The 18,479-nt window shown below is 46.4% G+C and overlaps 1 protein-coding gene across 2 annotated transcripts in view; it reads right to left on the reverse strand.

Moving 5' to 3' along the window:
* The window catches only part of GALNT18 (polypeptide N-acetylgalactosaminyltransferase 18), a 183,993-nt gene that overhangs the window by 7,781 nt on the left and 157,733 nt on the right, over positions 1-18,479 (reverse strand). For both annotated transcript variants that reach the window (XM_056527964.1, XM_056527965.1), the window contains exons 7-10: positions 13,312-13,497; positions 9,101-9,238; positions 4,950-5,045; positions 268-432 (exon numbers count right to left, since the gene is read on the reverse strand). In XM_056527964.1, coding sequence (XP_056383939.1) covers positions 268-432; positions 4,950-5,045; positions 9,101-9,238; positions 13,312-13,497 — 585 coding nt within the window. The remainder of the gene's footprint in view (positions 1-267; positions 433-4,949; positions 5,046-9,100; positions 9,239-13,311; positions 13,498-18,479) is intronic.

Below are 18,479 nucleotides of genomic sequence, written 5' to 3' on the forward strand. Positions count from 1 at the left end.
TCCTGTATTATACTCCAGAGCTGTACTCACTATTCTGCTGGTGAGGTCACTGTGTATATACATTACATTACTTATCCTGTACTGATCCTGAGTTATATCCTGTATTATACTCCAGAGCTGTACTCACTATTCTGCTGGTGAGATCACTGGGTACATACATTACATTACTTATCCTGTACTGATCCTGAGTTATATCCTGTATTATACCCCAGAGCTGCACTCACTATTCTGCTCCTTGTCTATATATAAGATATAATGGGTGCCCACCTGATTAAATTGCCAGTATAGTTTCATCCTCTTGGCTTTGGCGTAGTTGCATTCGATGAGCCGCGGTCGGCTGTTCACGTCCACCAGGCAGCGGTTGTCGTCGTCATCGATGGTCGGGCTCAGGACTCCGATGTGAAGCTGCTGGGAGCTCGTGTAGTAAACGTTCTGCAGACGGGAGAGAAGAGGATTTCAGCTCCATCGTGTGCAGGGTCCAATGCAAACTGAGGCTTAAAGGGGAACACCGCTACAAAAGTACTTATCCCCCTATCCGTATGATTCCTTATTCATTATTATGTAGTAAAATTCTGCAACTTTCTAATATACTTTGTGCTTCATTTTTTCCATCTCCACTTGCTGTCAGTGAATTGCTGTTTACATCCAGAGAAGTCACCTCTCTCGCACAGCTGAGGATCTGCTACACTGTATTCTGCCTTAAAGGGGTATTCCATTGGAATTATTATTATTTTTGTTTTAAATCAACTGGTACCAGAAAGTTAAACAGATTTTTAAATTACTTCTATTTAAAAATCTTAATCCTTCCAGTACTTATCAGCTGCTGTATGTTCCAGAGGAAGTTCTTTTCTTTTTGAATTTCCTTTCTGTCTGACCACAGTGCTCTCTGCTGACACCTCTGTCCATGTCAGGAACTGCCCAGAGTAGGAGCAAATCCCCATAGAAAATCTCTCCTGCTCTGGACAGTTCCTGACATGGACAGAGGTGTCAGCAGAGAGCACTGTGGTCAGACAGAAAGGAAATAAAAAAAAAAGTAAGAACTTCCTCTGTAGTATACAGCAGCTGATAAGTACTGGAAGGATTAAGATTTTTAAATAGAAGTAATTTACAAATCTGTTTAACTTTCTGGTGCCAGTTGATTTAAAAAACAATGTTTTCCAGTGGAGTACCCCTTTAACACTTCAGTCACCCACGTTTCTCTCCTCCTATGGTTACATTGTATCAGTCCAGGTGATCCAGGCTCTTCAGCTCACATATAGTCCAGAATGGATACTGTTGCCTCTTGAGTCTCTGGATGTAACTAAGAATGTTTCCATTCACTGACAGCAAGCAAAAAGCCTAAAGAAGTTGAGAAATCAAAGCACAAGGTCTGTTACAAAGTTGCAGGATTTGGCATTCTACAATGTTTAAAAAATCTTAATCCTTCCAATAGTTATTAGCTTCTGAAGTTTTCTGTCTAACTGCTCAATGATGAGGTCACGTCCCGGGAGCTGTGCATGATGGGAGAATATCCCCATAGGAACTGCACAGCTCCCGGGACATGAGTCATCAGAGAGCAGTTAGACAGAAAACAACTCAACTTCAGAAGCTAATAACTATTGCAAGGATTAAGATTTTTTAATCGAAATAATTTACAAATCTGTTTAACTTTACGGAGCCAGTTGATATTTAAAAAAAAGTTTTGGCCTGGAATACCCCTTTAAAGTGCGTTATTTGCCAAAAGTTAGGACAGAGTTTCCCAATCAGGATGCCTCCAGCTGTAGCAAAACTACAACTCCCAGCATGCCCGGACAGCCAACGGCTGTCCGGGCATGCTGGGTGATGTAGTTGTGCAACAGCTGGAGGCACCCTGGTTGGGAAACACTGATCTATGTGTACGATGGCCCCTCTACTCTCTGACTCTGGATGTCAGAGGAGAGAAGGGTCGGACAAGTGTCCCCCTGCAGAATAAATGTGCTAGTGTATGTGGGGAGTGCATGCTGGGAGTTGTAGTTTTGCACTGTCGTAGATCAATGGTCTCCTCCCCGATTTGTTCTGCGGCACCGGCGTTATCTGTATTTTTTCCCACAGCGGATTTTTGTCACCCCACACCCCAGCCCCCCCTTACCGCAACGTCCCGTCATCGCTGTGACCGAATAGAAAACAATTTCCGAACAGTGGCTTTTGATTCGCAGGGCTCATTAGGCAGGAGAATCCGCCACACGAAAATTAATTATTGCGCTGCAAGTTTCTTTATTGTTGTTATTAAAACCAGGGTGTAAAAAAAAAAAAAAAAAAAAAAAAATGGAGGCTGATTAAGGCGTTCCATCACTGTCGTTGGCTTCTTAAAGGGCCCGCGCTCCCTTTTATGCTCAGATGGCTCTTTGTCGTCTTGTCTGGGATTTTCTTAGTGCAGCACCTTTCCCCCGCCATCCGGCGGCTGCGCCTGACACTCCGAGCTGCGTGACCCAATTACTGCAACGTCTTTTCCAGCCTAAGCTCTCCGGGATTTAGTGAAGGCTGTTTCTTATGAACAGGGGGGGGGGCTCCTTTAAGGAAGAGCCGCCACCTAAGCCCATGAAGCGACTGCGCGGCGAACGATACATCATAAAAACTGCACACGGTAAGGGACAATATAAACCACAGTAGACTAAACTAAATAAATAAAATGCAATATAAAAGTTGCGAATACGGCAGCCAACCCCACCGGATCGGCGCTGCTCCCCGCTCATTTGAATGACTCCGGTCTGCTCACGCTTGGACCGTATCAAAGGCCCCAGGGTGCCTCCAGCTGTTGCAAAACTACAACTCCCAGCATGCCCGGACAGCCAACGGCTGTCCGGGCATGCTGGGAGTTGTAGTTTTGCAACAGCTGGAGGCACTCTTTTAGATTCTTTGGGGGGATAGTTAGCGGGCTCACTATGTGTGTCTGTACTTTTTAAGATCCGGTACATATGGGCTATAATAGGAAACATGTATCAGTGGAGCTGTCCCCTTGATATGATGTTCGTTGCCGTTGGGGGCGCTGTTGCATTGGTTCCTATGGAAAGTGAGTAAGTGGAGAAACATGGTACTGCAACATCGAGTCTTCTAGATTCTTATTAGGGGAGGGGCTTAAAGGGGTACTCCGCTCCCCAGCGTCCAGAAGTTTATTGTTCCGAACACTGTGTGCGGGCTTCCGTGTTCAGGGCCGCCGCTCGTGACGTCACGCCCGCCCACTCAACAAAAGTCTATGGGAAGGGGGTGTGATGGCCGTCGTGCCCCCTTCCCATAGGCTTTCGTTGAGGGGGGGCGGGCGTGACGACACGAGGGGCGGCCCTGAACACGGAAGCCCGCACACAGCGTTCGGAACAATAAACTTCCGGATGCTGGGGAGCGGAGTACCCCTTTAAGCCCCTCCCCTAATAAGAATCTAGAAGACTATGTTGCAGTACCATGTTTCACCACTTACTCGCTTTCCATAGGAACCAATGCACCAGCGCCCCCAACGGCAACAAACAAGGAAACGTGCAATATTTTTAGAAAGGAGACTTTTCTATTTTAATTAGAGAAAGGATACTTTCCCTTTAAGAAGCCAAAATTTTCTTTTCTACAATGGATACCATGAAGGGATTTTTTTAATTCTGCATTTATTAGTGACAACCTTTTCAGTCGCCGATTGTTCTGGGATTGACTTTAGCGCCGTAAGCCTAAATCCGTAGGAGCGACAGGCCGCAGTTATTTTCATTAGGCACCAATTATTCAGTTACCGCCACCCTGCGTGCTCCGGCGGGTGAATGGGCTCTCGGCGGGGGCCGGGCTCTCACTCAATTTCCTGCTTAAATGTTCTCGCCGCCTCCTTAATTCCGCTATTGTTCGGCGCTCCTCGCATGGAGTTGTCGACCCTTTTATTACCTATTGAGATCTGGCGGGGGGGGGGGGGGGGGGGGGGAGACTTTGTAATAAAGGAGGCGGCCGGGTGTCACTCCTGCTGTAGTGTGCGACGCCAAATTATGTCCTGAACTAAAAGTCAGTCATTCTCAGATTTTTAGAGAAAGAGAAAAAGGTAAAGGGGTCCTCCATCTTTATTCAAAAAAAAATCTGATTAAAAGGGATACTCCGCCGCCAGACATCTTATCCCCTATCCGGCAATCTCCGTGCAGCACCCGGCATTCTAAACAGTATGTTAAGAATGCTGGGTTTCCATGGCCGGATGTTATGCCACGCCCCCTTGTGATGTCAAGACACGCCCCTTCCCATAGACGTGAATAGAGGGGGGGTGGCATGACATCACGTCTCCGGCCATGGGAACCCAACGTTCTTAACATACTGTTTAGAAAGCCGGGTGCAGCACAGAGATGTCTGTGGGAGGAGTACCCCTTTAAATAGTGCAACCATGATGATCCACCAAACCAGTGCTTCACCAACCTGAATGCCTCCAGCTGTTGCAAAACTACAACTCCCAGCATGCCCAGACAGCCGTAGGCTGTCCGGGCATGCTTGGAATTGTAGATTTGCAACAGCTGGAGGCACTCTGGTTGGGAAAGACTGCCTCAAATTCAAGCCGGCTATATAGAATAGATTCGCTCTTCTCACCATCCAGAATGCATGCACGCTTGGCCCAGCCGAGCGTGCATGTGTATGGGGAAATAGCTATCTTGGGGTATGTTCACACTACAGAACCTCTGCACGCAGATTCCGTGTGCAGCAGCCACCGCTGCCGAAATTCTTTGAGCGGAATTTCCACAGTGCGCACAGAGCAGCAGAATCCCATAGAAAACAATGGGAGGCTGCTGCAGGCGGAACTCTGCTGGGAGTAATCCCATATTATGCAGGGGCCCTTAGTAAGACACCAAAAATCTGATTAAGGGCCCCTGCAGTAGGATACTGCCCCCTGCAGGGAATCCAGCAGCATTACAAGGGAAGCGATTCCACAATGTCGCCCACATATCGGCGGCTTAAACATATACACAAAAAAGACAAAAACGAACCTGCGGGGTAAGGCCGTGGCAGATGTACAGGATGGGGATGTTGTCCGTGTCCGGCCCCTGGTCAAGGCACAGGTCTGTCTTCAGGGAGTTCTGCAGCTAAAAAAATAACCCCAAAAAATGAAAGAGATGATTATTATAGTCAAACCTGGCTGCTTGTCTCCCCATGAACAGCGCCACACGTGTCTATAGGTTGTGTCTGGTATTGCAGCTCAGCCCCATTCACTTCAAATGTATGCGCTGCAATACCAGACGCAACCCGTGGATGGGGGTGGCGCTGTTTCTGGAGGAAAGCAGCTATTTATTAAATTTTTTTAATTCTGGACTTTTTACAACTCTTGAAATCAATATTATATATAGCGTGAACATATTCTGCAGCACTGTAAAATTATATATATCATTATTATTATTTTTTTTTTTAATGAGGCAGAAAACCTGTAGGAACCAAATACTTCTCACAGCAGTAGGGCTTGTTACAATGTATCAGTGTAGCAAAAAGCAATAATCGTGCTGCCCATTGGTTTTAGCTCACAGAGCATTGTCTGCAGTGGTCACCAAACTTTGGCCCTGCAGATGTTGCAAAACTACAACTCCCAGCATGCCCGGACAGCCGCTGGCTGTCCGGGCATTCTGAGAGTTGTAGTTTTGCAAAATCTGTAGGGCCACTGCAAGGCCCTGTTCACACTAAGTAATTTCGACACGGATTGCGCTCGCCGCAGGACTCTCCCATTGATCTCAATGGGACTCTGCCGTTCCGTAGCGGAACTTCCAACACAGAATTTCTGTAGTGTGAACAAAGGCCTAACCGGTGAGAGTGTTTAATGAAACCGCCCGTTGCCCATAGCAACCAATCAAAGCGCAGCTTCCATTTGGCGTTCTGCTGAACAATAAAACCTGCACAGTTACGGGTTGCTGTCTGGGCATAATTCATGTTTTCCACCTTGTTTTTTGGGGAGGATTTTGTCCATTGTCTAGTCTTGTGTTGATAAAGCTTTACTGTTGTACAATGAAAAGTCTAAAAGCAAATATCTGTTTCCCATAGCAACCAATCAGAACACTGCTTTCATTTTTCATGCTGCTCTCTGGTTGCTAGGGGGAACAGACAGTTGCTGCTGGACTTTTCTTTTTCATTGTACAACAGTTAAACTTTATTAAGACAACACTGAACAATGGACAAAACCCTCCAAAAAAGAAGGTGGAAAACTTACATATTGCCTAAACGGAAGGCGCCCATGTCCCTTTTGGATTCAATATGTGCCAATGGCTGTCTGGGAATGCTGGGAGTTGTAGTTTTGCAACACCCAAAGGCACGCTGACTGGGAAACACTGATCTATACACTATGGAACTTCCGTTTTTAGGACAGCGACAATGTTATGGTGTTACGGTATACACCCTGCGCATGTTTCATCCATCAATATTGATGGATTCCGTGGACAAAAAAAAAGCCTGTGATCAAACACAAAGAGTGAATGTGATTGTTGGTTGGAATAGCTTAGTGTTCTGCGCCATTTTGGGCCGGCACTGCATCATGTACTCCAGGGTCACGTAGGCGCGCCGGTTCTCGGGTCCGCTGCTGCCGCCGCCGTCATTCACATTCAGCTAAAATGACATGTTAATCAAATACAAAGGGGACTGAGAAATTGGATCTGCTCCTTCAAGCAAAGAAAAGATTTGTATTGTCCCGTCCGATTAACGCATCGCGACTCTAATACGAAAAATGATTGTGGCGCGGCGGAGCTTGGAGATAGAGATTTACCGCTCTGGGACGCAGCTGGAATGACGTCATGACCTGGAGGGGGCGACAGCAAGCAAGGATTGGGAACCGCGGCATACGTGACATTACCCCGCAGCTGGGGTCGCTCATACGCAAATTAAAAAACTCCCGGGGGCTGAGGAGCTTCTAGATCAGTGTTTCCCAACTTGTGGTCGGTTGCAGTACTACAACTCCCAGCATGCCCTGACAGTAAGAATCAAACTGGCATCTAAAGTCCTGCTCCTCAACCATGTATTATACATTAAATATGCTGACCTAGCAGGCAGTATCTGATGAGAGAGGCTTAGATACATTGACCGACCATGTGTGATACTGTTCGGTCAGACGATGTATCTAAGCCTGTCGGATAACATACAGTAGATGTCTTGACAATATCACTCATGGTAGGCTTAGATACAACAGCTCAGCAGACAGTATCATACAAAATAGCCTTAGATATACTGACCCAGCAAACCCTATCACGCATTATGGGCTTAGATACAATAGCTCTGAAAACAGCACCACACATGGAAGGCTTAGATACAACAGCTCAGCCGATGGTATTATATATGATAGACTTAGATATACTGACCTAGCAGGCAGTATCTGAAGTGATTGGCTTAGATACACTGACCATTCATGTGGGATACTGTTTGGTCAGACAAATGTATCTAAGCCTCACAATGTTACACATGATAGCTACAGAATCTATTCCTAAGTGTACAGTAAGACATATGATAAGCTTAGATACAACAGCTCATCAGACCATATAATACATGACAGATATACTATATTGTATCTAAGCCAATGTATCTAAACCTAACAGTATTACACATGATAGATAAGATTCAGTAGCATAGTGTACAGTATGACACATGGTAGGCTTAGATACAACCGCTCAGGAGAGCCTCTTACATAGACCTAGATACAAGGGTTCAGCAGACGGTATTATACATGATCTTATGGGTCAGTGTATCTAAATTTAACGTGTGATACTGTCTCCTGAATTTCTGTATTTAAAGGGGTACTCAGGAGGAAAACTTAAATTTTTTTTTTTTTTAAATCAACTGGTGCCAGAAAGTTAACCAGATTTGTAAATTACTTCTATTAAACAGTGACAGAAGATAAATCCAAAAAGAAAAGCATTTCCTCTTTAGTATACAGCCACTAATAAGTACTGGAAGGATTAAGATTTTTTAATAGAAGTAATTTTCAAATCTGTTTAACTTTCTGGCACCAGTTGATTTAAAAAAAATAATAAATTCCACCGGAGTACCCCTTTAAGGCTATTTTGTGTGATACACTCCTTTGAGCTGTTGCATCTAAGCCTGCTAAGTGTCATCCTGACCACTGGGTTACTGAATTTTATCTATACTATCATGTGTAACACTGTGAGGTTTAGATACATTGTCTGACCAAACAGTATCACACATGATTTGTCAATGTGGGTCAGCATATCTGTATCTAAGCCTACCATGTGTGGTACTGTACACATACAGTGACTCTCTGTATCATATCACTTATGGTAGGATTACATACAATAGCGCTGAGGACAGTACCACACATGGAAGGCTTAGATACAGCAGCTCAGCAGACAGTTTTTATACATTATAGACTTAGATATGCTGCCATAGCAGTATCTGACATAAGCTTAGATACACTGACCCAACTGGATACCCCCCCCCCCCAATGGGCTGTGTTATGGCCGCCATATGTAACTAGACTTTTTAATTGGCGGCAGATTATTTCTGTCCCCTGGTATTTCCATATTAATCCCGGTTCCGTAATAATCCAACGCGGCGGGTTGTGCACAGGTCACATGACTTTATAATATTGTGAGAGCGGCGCAGAGGATTAAAGCGCCCTCCGGCGGGGCGCAGATTATACATTAAGAACCTTCTGTTTGTTTAGTTCGGATCCGGCTGTATGTCTGGCGCTCACTAAACTTAAGGGTCTGGGGTTCATTAAGAGTCATGTGACCAGCGCCATATTGTATTATTAAGGTCATGTGACTGATGTTAAAGGGAAACGACACCTGACACATACAGGTATTAGTTGGCACAATAGTAACATGTTTATCCAGAATTAGAAAAACATAGCTGCTTTCTTTTAAAAACAGCGCCACCCTCGTCCCCAGGTTGTGTGTGGTATTACAACATTTAGTGAGCTGCAATGCTACACACGACCTGAGGATAAAGTGTGCCACCGGCTGCTGCAAAACTACAACTCCCAGCATGCCCGGACAGCCGTTGGCTGTCCGGGCATGCTGGGAGTTGTAGTTTTGCCACAGCTGGAGGCACGCTGGTCACTCTATATTGGACAGCAGCCCTTTAAGTCTTCTTGTAATAGTGAGAGGACAGAGTTCTGGTCCCGCTGACCGCGGAGTCGGACGCCACTCACCACGCCGTAGGCAATGTTGTCAGAGTAGGTTCTCATTTCCGGATACACTGTGATGAGATACCACCGAAAGGTCTTACACTGCAGCCGCTTCCTCAGGGCTTTCCTCTCAGAAATGTCACCTATGTCAATACCGGGGTCCTGCGGGGGGAAGAGAGCAAAGACATGAGTGCGTCAGCCCCCCGCCCTGCAGCTGCCATGATTATCAGAGAGGTGATCGGATGTGACCGGCGCTGCGATAACCGGAACATCAGGGAGAAGATTGTAACAATGTATCACAGTATAACTATATACAGTACAAGCTCCCAATAGGGGACGGTTTTTAATTCCCAGGCAGAGTCCCATAAGACCTAATTTATTTGCCACTTCCAAATAGAGGACACTCCCAATAGTAGACGAGGACACTCCCAATAAGGGACAATAGAGGACAAAACGCTCCCAATAGAGGGGACAAAACACTCCCAATAAGGGACAATAGGGGACAAAACGCTCCCAATAGAGGACAAAACACACCCAATAGAGGGGACAAAACACTCCCAATAGAGGGGACAAAACACTCCCAATAGAGGGGACAAAACACTCCCAATAGAGGGGACAAAACACTCCCAATAGAGGGGACAAAACACTCCCAATAGAGGACAAAACACTCCCAATAGAGGACAAAACACTCCCAATAGGGGACAAAACACTCCCAATAGAGGGGACAAAACACTGCCAGTAGGGGACAAAACACTCCCAATAGAGGGGACAAAACACTCCCAATAGGGGACAAAACACTCCCGATATAGGGGACAAAACACTCCCGATATAGGGGACAAAACACTCCCGATAGAGGGGACAAAACACTCCCGATAGAGGGGACAAAACACTCCCAATAGAGGGGACAAAACACTGCCAGTAGGGGACAAAACACTGCCAATAGAGGGGACAAAACACTGCCAATAGAGGGGACAAAACACTCCCGATATAGGGGACAAAACACTCCCGATAGAGGGGACAAAACACTCCCGATAGAGGGGACAAAACACTCCCAATAGAGGGGACAAAACACTCCCAATAGAGGGGACAAAACACTCCCGATAGATGGGGACAAAACACTCCCGATAGAGGGGACAAAACACTCCCGATAGAGGGGACAAAACACTCCCGATAGAGGGGACAAAACACTCCCGATAGAGGGGACAAAACACTCCCGATAGAGGGGACAAAACACTCCCGATAGAGGGGACAAAACACTCCCGATAGAGGGGACAAAACACTCCCGATAGAGGGGACAAAACACTCCCGATAGAGGGGACAAAACACTCCCGATAGAGGGGACAAAACACTCCCGATAGAGGGGACAAAACACTCCCGATAGAGGGGACAAAACACTCCCGATAGAGGGGACAAAACACTCCCGATAGAGGGGACAAAACACTCCCGATAGAGGGGACAAAACACTCCCAATAGAGGGGACAAAACACTCCCAATAGAGGGGACAAAACACTCCCAATAGAGGGGACAAAACACTCCCAATAGAGGGGACAAAACACTCCCAATAGAGGGGACAAAACACTCCCAATAGGAGACAAAGGGTATAAAGGGGATGAAATGATACGATGGGATAAGGAAGAGTAAACATCACCGGGAGATTATACTGTAATGTCGCTTTTTATCATGTTTTATAGGTAATTACACTCTGCAGTGAGTACAGGACAGGATTCAGTCATTTTAGAAAGATTTTTGAGCCTTTTTCCCAATAGAGGACACTTTTTAATTCCCCGTGAGTGTCCACTATTGGGAGATTCTATATGTAACAATGTATAACTCTATAGTATCTACCGTATGTAACAATGTATAACTATAAAGTATCTACCATATGTAACAATGTATAACTATAAAGTATCTACCGTATGTAACAATGTATAACTATAAAGTATCTACCGTATGTAACAATGTATAACTATAAAGTATCTACCGTATGTAACAATGTATAACTATAAAGTATCTACCGTATGTAACAATGTAGCACTGTATAACATTATTGTGATTATCCCTCCTCAGTCAAGTTTCATATATGGTTATACAGTGATACATTGTTAAATAGATCTATTCATACAATGATACGTAATTAATATATATATAAACATAGTGTTTCCTAACCAGGGAGCCTCCAGCTGTTGCAAAACTACAACTCCTATTGGCTGTTTGGGCATACTGGGAGTTGTAGTATTGCAACAGCTGGAGACCCCTGGTTGGGAAACACTGTTACACATGGATACTTAGTTACTATACAGTCATACATTGTTACTGAATTGCTCTGCCGTCACACAGGACACGTAACGTTTTATGGTGCAGATACATCTATTCCGGCATTTCTACGGTATCTTGAAGCCGTCACTTTTAAGTTTTGCGCTTTTGCGTTTCTGTCAAGGTGAGGGGCTTCACTGCTGTATATAACACTTGTCTATATCCTATATATGAGGTGGAGACGTTGTTCCCCATCTCTCCTAGAATCCTGAATGGGCTGATCAGCCTTATCAGTGACACTGACTGTGCGGTCATGTGACTGCAAACAGCACCGCAGGAATCAGAAGACGCGGTCACGTGACCGGACCCTCCTCCAGAACCTGTCCTGTGGGTTTCGATACTCGGTAGCGATTGTTAATAGTCGATATATCTCATCTTAATTCGAGCAGTAACCCCGCGCGGCCCGCTTCTCCCTGCAGTGCATTGTGGGTATCCTGCGCTGGATTTTGCCGCATTGTCAGCGCCTTTTATTAACTAGTTTATTTCCCATTAGGAAAACCTCAGCTTTGTCTCCTTTAAAGATCAACGGGGAAAGAGATTAAATATCCCCGGGCCGGGGCGCCCTCCGCCATTTGATATATGGCGCAGTTTATCTTGTGGGGGAGATGGATGCATATTGGGATGAGGAGAGGTGCGAGATGCTAATATCCTCATTACGTGTGTCTCCTACACTCGCAGGGCGGGGGTCGAGCATAGACATGTGTTGGCAGTTCCCAAACATCACCTCTGAGGGTTTAAACCCCATAGGAGCCGCTCACTGATGTAGCAGAACCGAACCAAACTTCAATGTGAATCCATAACCCGAGCTGCCTCCTCCGTCACTGAAGTGGAAGGTGATATTCACACATGGACAGTTATTTGAATAGGGTTAATACGGGACCGTCACCCTACGGGGGACCACACCACAACAGAGTCACCCCCCGCACGGGACACGACAGTCGTCCCCCCCCCCCCCCTGCACGGGACACGACAGTCCCCCCCCCCTACACTGGACACGACAGTCTCTCTCCCCCCCCCCCCCCCCCCGCACTGGACACGACAGTTCCCCCCCCCGCATGGGACACGACAGTTCCCCCCCCCCCCCCCCCCCACCCGCACGGGACACGACAGTTACCCTGCACAGAACTGCCTCTTCAACCAGTCACCCTACAAGGGACAGGTCCGGATCATCAGCAAGTTACCCTACATGGGATGGGGCTGGACTGCCACAAAGTTACCCTACATGGGATGGGTCCATGACCCAGTCAGCCCACAAGGGATGGTACCACAGCATTAACAGTCACCCTACATTGGATAGGAGTGTAATGTCACCTGGTAACCCTACGTGGGATGACACTGCCACCCAACATGGGACAGAACCACCACTGTCACTACATCGCACAGTCACCAAGTTACCCTACATGGGATGTGACCATCACCCAGTCAGCCAACACAGTATGGGACATTACCAGTCACCCTACATGGAACGGAAGCGGCACCCAGATAACCTACTTGAGATGGGACTGCCACCAAGTTACACTACATAGGGCAGGACTGTACATGGGGTGGGACCAAACTGTCACCCAGTAACCCTACACGGGACAGCAAAACCACCCAACAGGGGATGGGACCACCACCATGTCACTCTAAATGGGGCCGGACCACCCCCCCAGTCATGGGTTAGAAGCGTAATGTCCCTCAGTAACCCTACAAGGGATGACACTGCCACCCAACATTGGGCAGAACCACCATGTCACGCTACATGGGACCGGACAATCACCCAGTCACTCTACACGGGATGGGACATAACCAAGTCACTCTACATGGGATGGGACCATCACCCAGTCACCAAGCTAGTCTACACGCGACAGGACTGCCAACAAGTTACCCTACAAATGATGATAATTTTGGGGGTTGGCACCATGAACTGCTGGTTACTGTACCTCTTGCGGTATGTTCCACGCCATGTACACGTGGCTCTTGAACTCGTCCATCCAGACTTCAGCCACCCGTAGGGCATTCCTCCTGACGTGGGCCGTCAGATCCTCCGTGTACGGCTTGTGCGCTCTCTCTATATGGGCTATTCTGGAGCAAGGGAGAACCTCAACGCTGCCCCCACACTGCCATACCTGGAAATACACAAGAAGAAACAGTGCCATCACTTCCATCAGCAGCTGCAACTTGCGCTTCTCTAGCTGTTGCAAAACTACAACTCCCAGCATGCCGGACAGCCAACGGCTGTCCGGGCATGCTGGGAGTTGTAGTTTTGCAACAGCTGGAGGCACAATGGTTGGGAAACACCAATCTATGTATATGATGGCCATTTTGTTGACTCTGGATGTCAGAGGAGAGAAGGGTTGGGCAAGTGTCCCTCTGCAGAATACATGTTCTAGTGTTTGCGGGGATGGGGAGTACATGCTGGGATTTGTAGTTTTGTAACAGCTGGAGGCACACTGGTAGGGAAACACTGATCTATGACATCCAGAGTCGACAAAATGGCCATCATATTCATAGATCGGTGTTTCACTACCAGTGTGCCTCCAGCTGTTACAAAACTACAAATCCCAGCATGTACTCCCCATCCCCGCAAACACTAGAACATGTATTCTGCAGAGGGACACTTGCCCAACCCTTCACTCCTCTGACATCCAGAGTCGACAAAATGGCCATCATATTCAGAGGAGAGAAGGGTTGGGCAAGTGTCCCCCTGCAGAAAACATGTACTAGTGTTTGTGGGGACGGGGAGTGCATGCTGGGATTTGTAGTTTTGCAACAGCTGAAGGCATACTGGTTGGGAAATACTGACTTATTAAGTTATAAAAAAAAAAAAAAAAAAAAAAAAAAAAAAAGCGCCACACCTGTCCACAGGTGGTATTGTAGCTTATTCCTATTTACTTTAATAGAGTTGCAATACCAGACACCACCACCGCCAATGGACAGATGTGGCGCTGTTTTTGAAAGAAAGGTATTCAAGGTAGCGGATCCCAACGCTAATAACACACAAAAAAAAAACCGAATAGATCCAAAAATGGTGGCGCCAAAGAATATACACAATCTGTCAGGAGAAACGGAACGATCTGTCTGTAGAAATGATGACGTCCCGGGAAGACCATTTGTCTTGGTCTCCGTCGGATCCTCGCTGTGCGGCCATCATGACTGGCAAAGCAAAGCATTTAAATAACAAATAGCGCGCACGTGCGTTCACCCCGGCGCAGCAGACGCGACTTATCCGAGAATTTAATGACAATATTGATCACTGGCAGAGATGAAAATCCTATTTAATTCAGTCACCCGGCCCGCCGGATCCACATTACAATACAAAGAAAACAAATTACACCTTCGTTACCATCTGTTACGTCAATTATTTATGCTCTATTCTGGCGCGGGCGAGGGGGCGGCTCACAGCTTGGCATCCGCCATCATGTCCGGAGCCGCTTATTACTGGGTACAGAGCGAGAAAATGGATATATTTCTGCAGAACACGAAGATCTATCGCGGTGAAGGGTAAAACTGCAGGAATATGTAAAGGAGAAACATTTCCCAAATCTCTACATAAAGCCTCATATCCTGTATTATACCCCAGAGCTGCACTCACTATTCTGCTGGTGAGGTCACTGTGTACATACATTACATTACTTATCCTGTACTGATCCTGAGTTATATCCTGTATTATACCCCAGAGCTGTACTCACTATTCTGCTGGTGAGATCACTGTGTACATACATTACATTACTTATCCTGTACTGATCCTGAGCTATATCCTGTATTATACTCCAGAGCTGCACTCACTATTCTGCTCGTGAGGTCACTGTGTACATACATTACATTACTTATCCTGTACTGATCCTGAGTTATATCCTGTATTATACTCCAGAGCTGCACTCACTATTCTGCTGGTGAGGTCACTGTGTACATACATTACATTACTTATCCTGTACTGATCCTGTGTTATATCCTGTATTATACTCCAGAGCTGTACTCACTATTCTGCTGGTGAGGTCACTGTGTACATACATTACATTACTTATCCTGTACTGATCCTGAGTTATATCCTGTATTTTACCCCAGAGCTGCACTCACTATTCTGCTGGTGGGGTCACTGTGTACATACATTACATTACTTATCCTGTACTGATCCTGAGTTATATCCTGTATTATACTCCAGAGCTGTACTCACTATTCTGCTGGTGAGGTCACTGTGTACATACATTACATTACTTATCCTGTACTGATCCTGAGTTATATCCTGTATTATACCCCAGAGCTGTACTCACTATTCTGCTGGTGAGATCACTGTGTACATACATTACATTACTTATCCTGTACTGATCCTGAGTTATATCCTGTATTATACTCCAGAGCTGTACTCACTATTCTGCTGGTGAGATCACTGTGTACATACATTACATTACTTATCCTGTACTGATCCTGAGTTATATCCTGTATTATACTCCAGAGCTGTACTCACTATTCTGCTGGTGAGATCACTGTGTACATACATTACATTACTTATCCTGTACTGATCCTGAGTTATATCCTGTATTATACTCCAGAGCTGTACTCACTATTCTGCTGGTGAGATCACTGTGTACATACATTACATTACTTATCCTGTACTGATCCTGAGTTATATATCAGACAGGAGGCTCATATATTGCATTAAACCTTTCTTTTTAATGCCCATAGCAGAAAAATTACAGAGAATTTATTTCATTAACATTAGAAAAAATTTCATTAAAACTACAACTCCCAGCAGCCCTTGGAATCCCCTCCCCTGGGACGGAGACCCTATATAAGGGGCTGGCTGGACCCCCTCTTTCTTTCTGCTCATGGCAGATAAGTATTGTCTTCTATATTTCTTATTCATGTTTTTACATATAGTGTGAATTTTATTCTTAAGGTGGCAGTTTTTACAACTGTTCACCCGTCCCTTTGAGAGAACTTCTTGTTTTCACATATCTTTTCTTATTATTTCTAAAATGGAGGGAATCCATCTATTACGCGATCTTCTCTGGCCAGGGGACTGGCTAGTGAAAATCGACCTGAAGGACGCGTATCTGACCGTTCCCATACACCATACCTCCCAACCTTTCCTAAGGTTTCTGTGGAGGGACCGAATGTGGCAGTTCACCTGCCTTCCGTTCGGATTGTCCTCTGCCCCTTGGTGTTTCACCAAACTGCTCAAACCAGTGATGGCTGTTCTTCGGAGCAGAGGCGTTCGCCTTATCATCTATCTGGACGATCTACTCATTATGGCACGTTCCAGAACGCAGGCCTGGCTACACAGCCAGTGGGCGATCTCGTTGATGGAGGAACTTGGTTTCCTCATCAATCACAAAAAATCGGTGCTGATACCCTCGCAAGAGATGGAATTCCTGGGTTTCCTAGTGGATACCAAGAGAGCCATCCTGCTGATACCAAAATCGAAATTAGCCCTGATCCGCAAAGAAATCAGGGCAACGTTACGCAAGGGTCAGGTATCCTTGCGTATGATTGCTCGCATAGTCGGCCTGTTGTCGGCCTCTATTCAAGCAATTTTTCCGGCTCCACTCCATTATCGAGCCCTACAAAGACTCAAGACCCTCCATCTTCGCCAGGGTCTCAAATATGCGGACGAGGTTCCCCTCTGTCCGGAGTCTGTAAAGGAACTGTTGTGGTGGCTTTGCCACGCCGTCGAATGGAACGGCAGGACAATTTTCAACTCCTGCCCGAACATTATTCTAGAATCCGATGCGAGTCGCCAAGGTTGGGGTGCTCGTTGCGGGCTAGACACTACCGGAGGGAGATGGTCCGTAGAGGAATCTCTCCTCCATATCAATGCTTTAGAACTCCTGGCGGCATTCTTCGCTATCAGGAGTTTTCTCTCTAACACTTCCAACAAGTGTGTGCTTTTGCGTATGGACAACGTGGCAGCAGTTCAGTATGTCAACCGCCTTGGGGGCACGAGGTCCAAAGTGCTGGCGGACATCGCGTCCGAATTTTGGCACTTTTGTCTGTCCCGGAATATCTTTCCAGTGGCGGAATATCTCCCCGGGATATCCAATACTGTGGCGGATTGGAATTCGCGCTACCTGACAGATTCCAGCGACTGGTCGCTGGACCGTCCGATTTTTCTGGCATTACGAGACCTTTGGGGTCCATTACATACGGACCTTTTTGCCTCTCGTCTCAACCGGCAATTACCCCGTTTTTACAGCTGGAGGCCGGATCCGGAAGCGTCAGCAGTGGACGCATTCAGTCAGATTTGGTCACGGGGGATGCATTATGCGTTTCCTCCGTTCAATTTGATTACCAGAACCCTTCTCCAAGTAGCGAGTCAGAGGGCAACGGTCGTGCTGATCACCCCTTGGTGGCCAACGCAACCGTGGTTTCCCCTACTGCTGGGGATGGCGATCGATTATCCGCGATTGATTCCCCACTCACCTCAACTTCTCTCGAACCCGATCAAGGGTTGTCACCCTCTCATGTTGGACGGCAATGTTCCACTCTTAGCGTGGTTGGTTTCGGGATCCCTGACGCCGGTGGTGACCTTTCACAATCGGCTAGAGACCTTCTCGCCTTGGCCTGGGCCCCAGGGACTAGATCGGCATATCGATCTGCCTGGGCCCTGTGGGTTCGTTGGTGTGATCAACGGCAAATTGATGCCGTTCAAGCACCTGTTTCAGTCGTAGTGAATTATTTAGCGGACTCTTTTGAGTCTGGCAAATCCTATAGTTCGCTAAATGTCTATCGTTCTGCCATATCGGCATATCATTGTCCAGTAGATGCGTTACCTGTAGGTAAACATCCTCTGGTATGTAGGCTTTTAAGGGGAGTAAAATTTAAACGTCCCCCTCGTCCTAGATACCAGTCGACTTGGGATGTCTCCCGTGTACTAGAACTTTTTTCCGCTTGGGAGGACAATGATGTCCTGTCCTTGAAACACTTATCTTTTAAACTTACAACCCTTTTATGCTTAGTATCCATAAAAAGGGTATCGGATGTAAAAGCATTGGATGTTACCAGGCGACAATTTTCGCCTGATGGGGTACGGTTTTCTGTGGTTCGCAGAACTAAGACGAGACTTCAAACAGTCTTCTATCCCTTTTTTCCTGACCATCCGCGCCTTTGT

The sequence above is a fragment of the Hyla sarda genome, chromosome 6 (genome assembly GCF_029499605.1).
Source record: "Hyla sarda isolate aHylSar1 chromosome 6, aHylSar1.hap1, whole genome shotgun sequence".
Lineage (NCBI taxonomy): Eukaryota > Metazoa > Chordata > Amphibia > Anura > Hylidae > Hyla > Hyla sarda.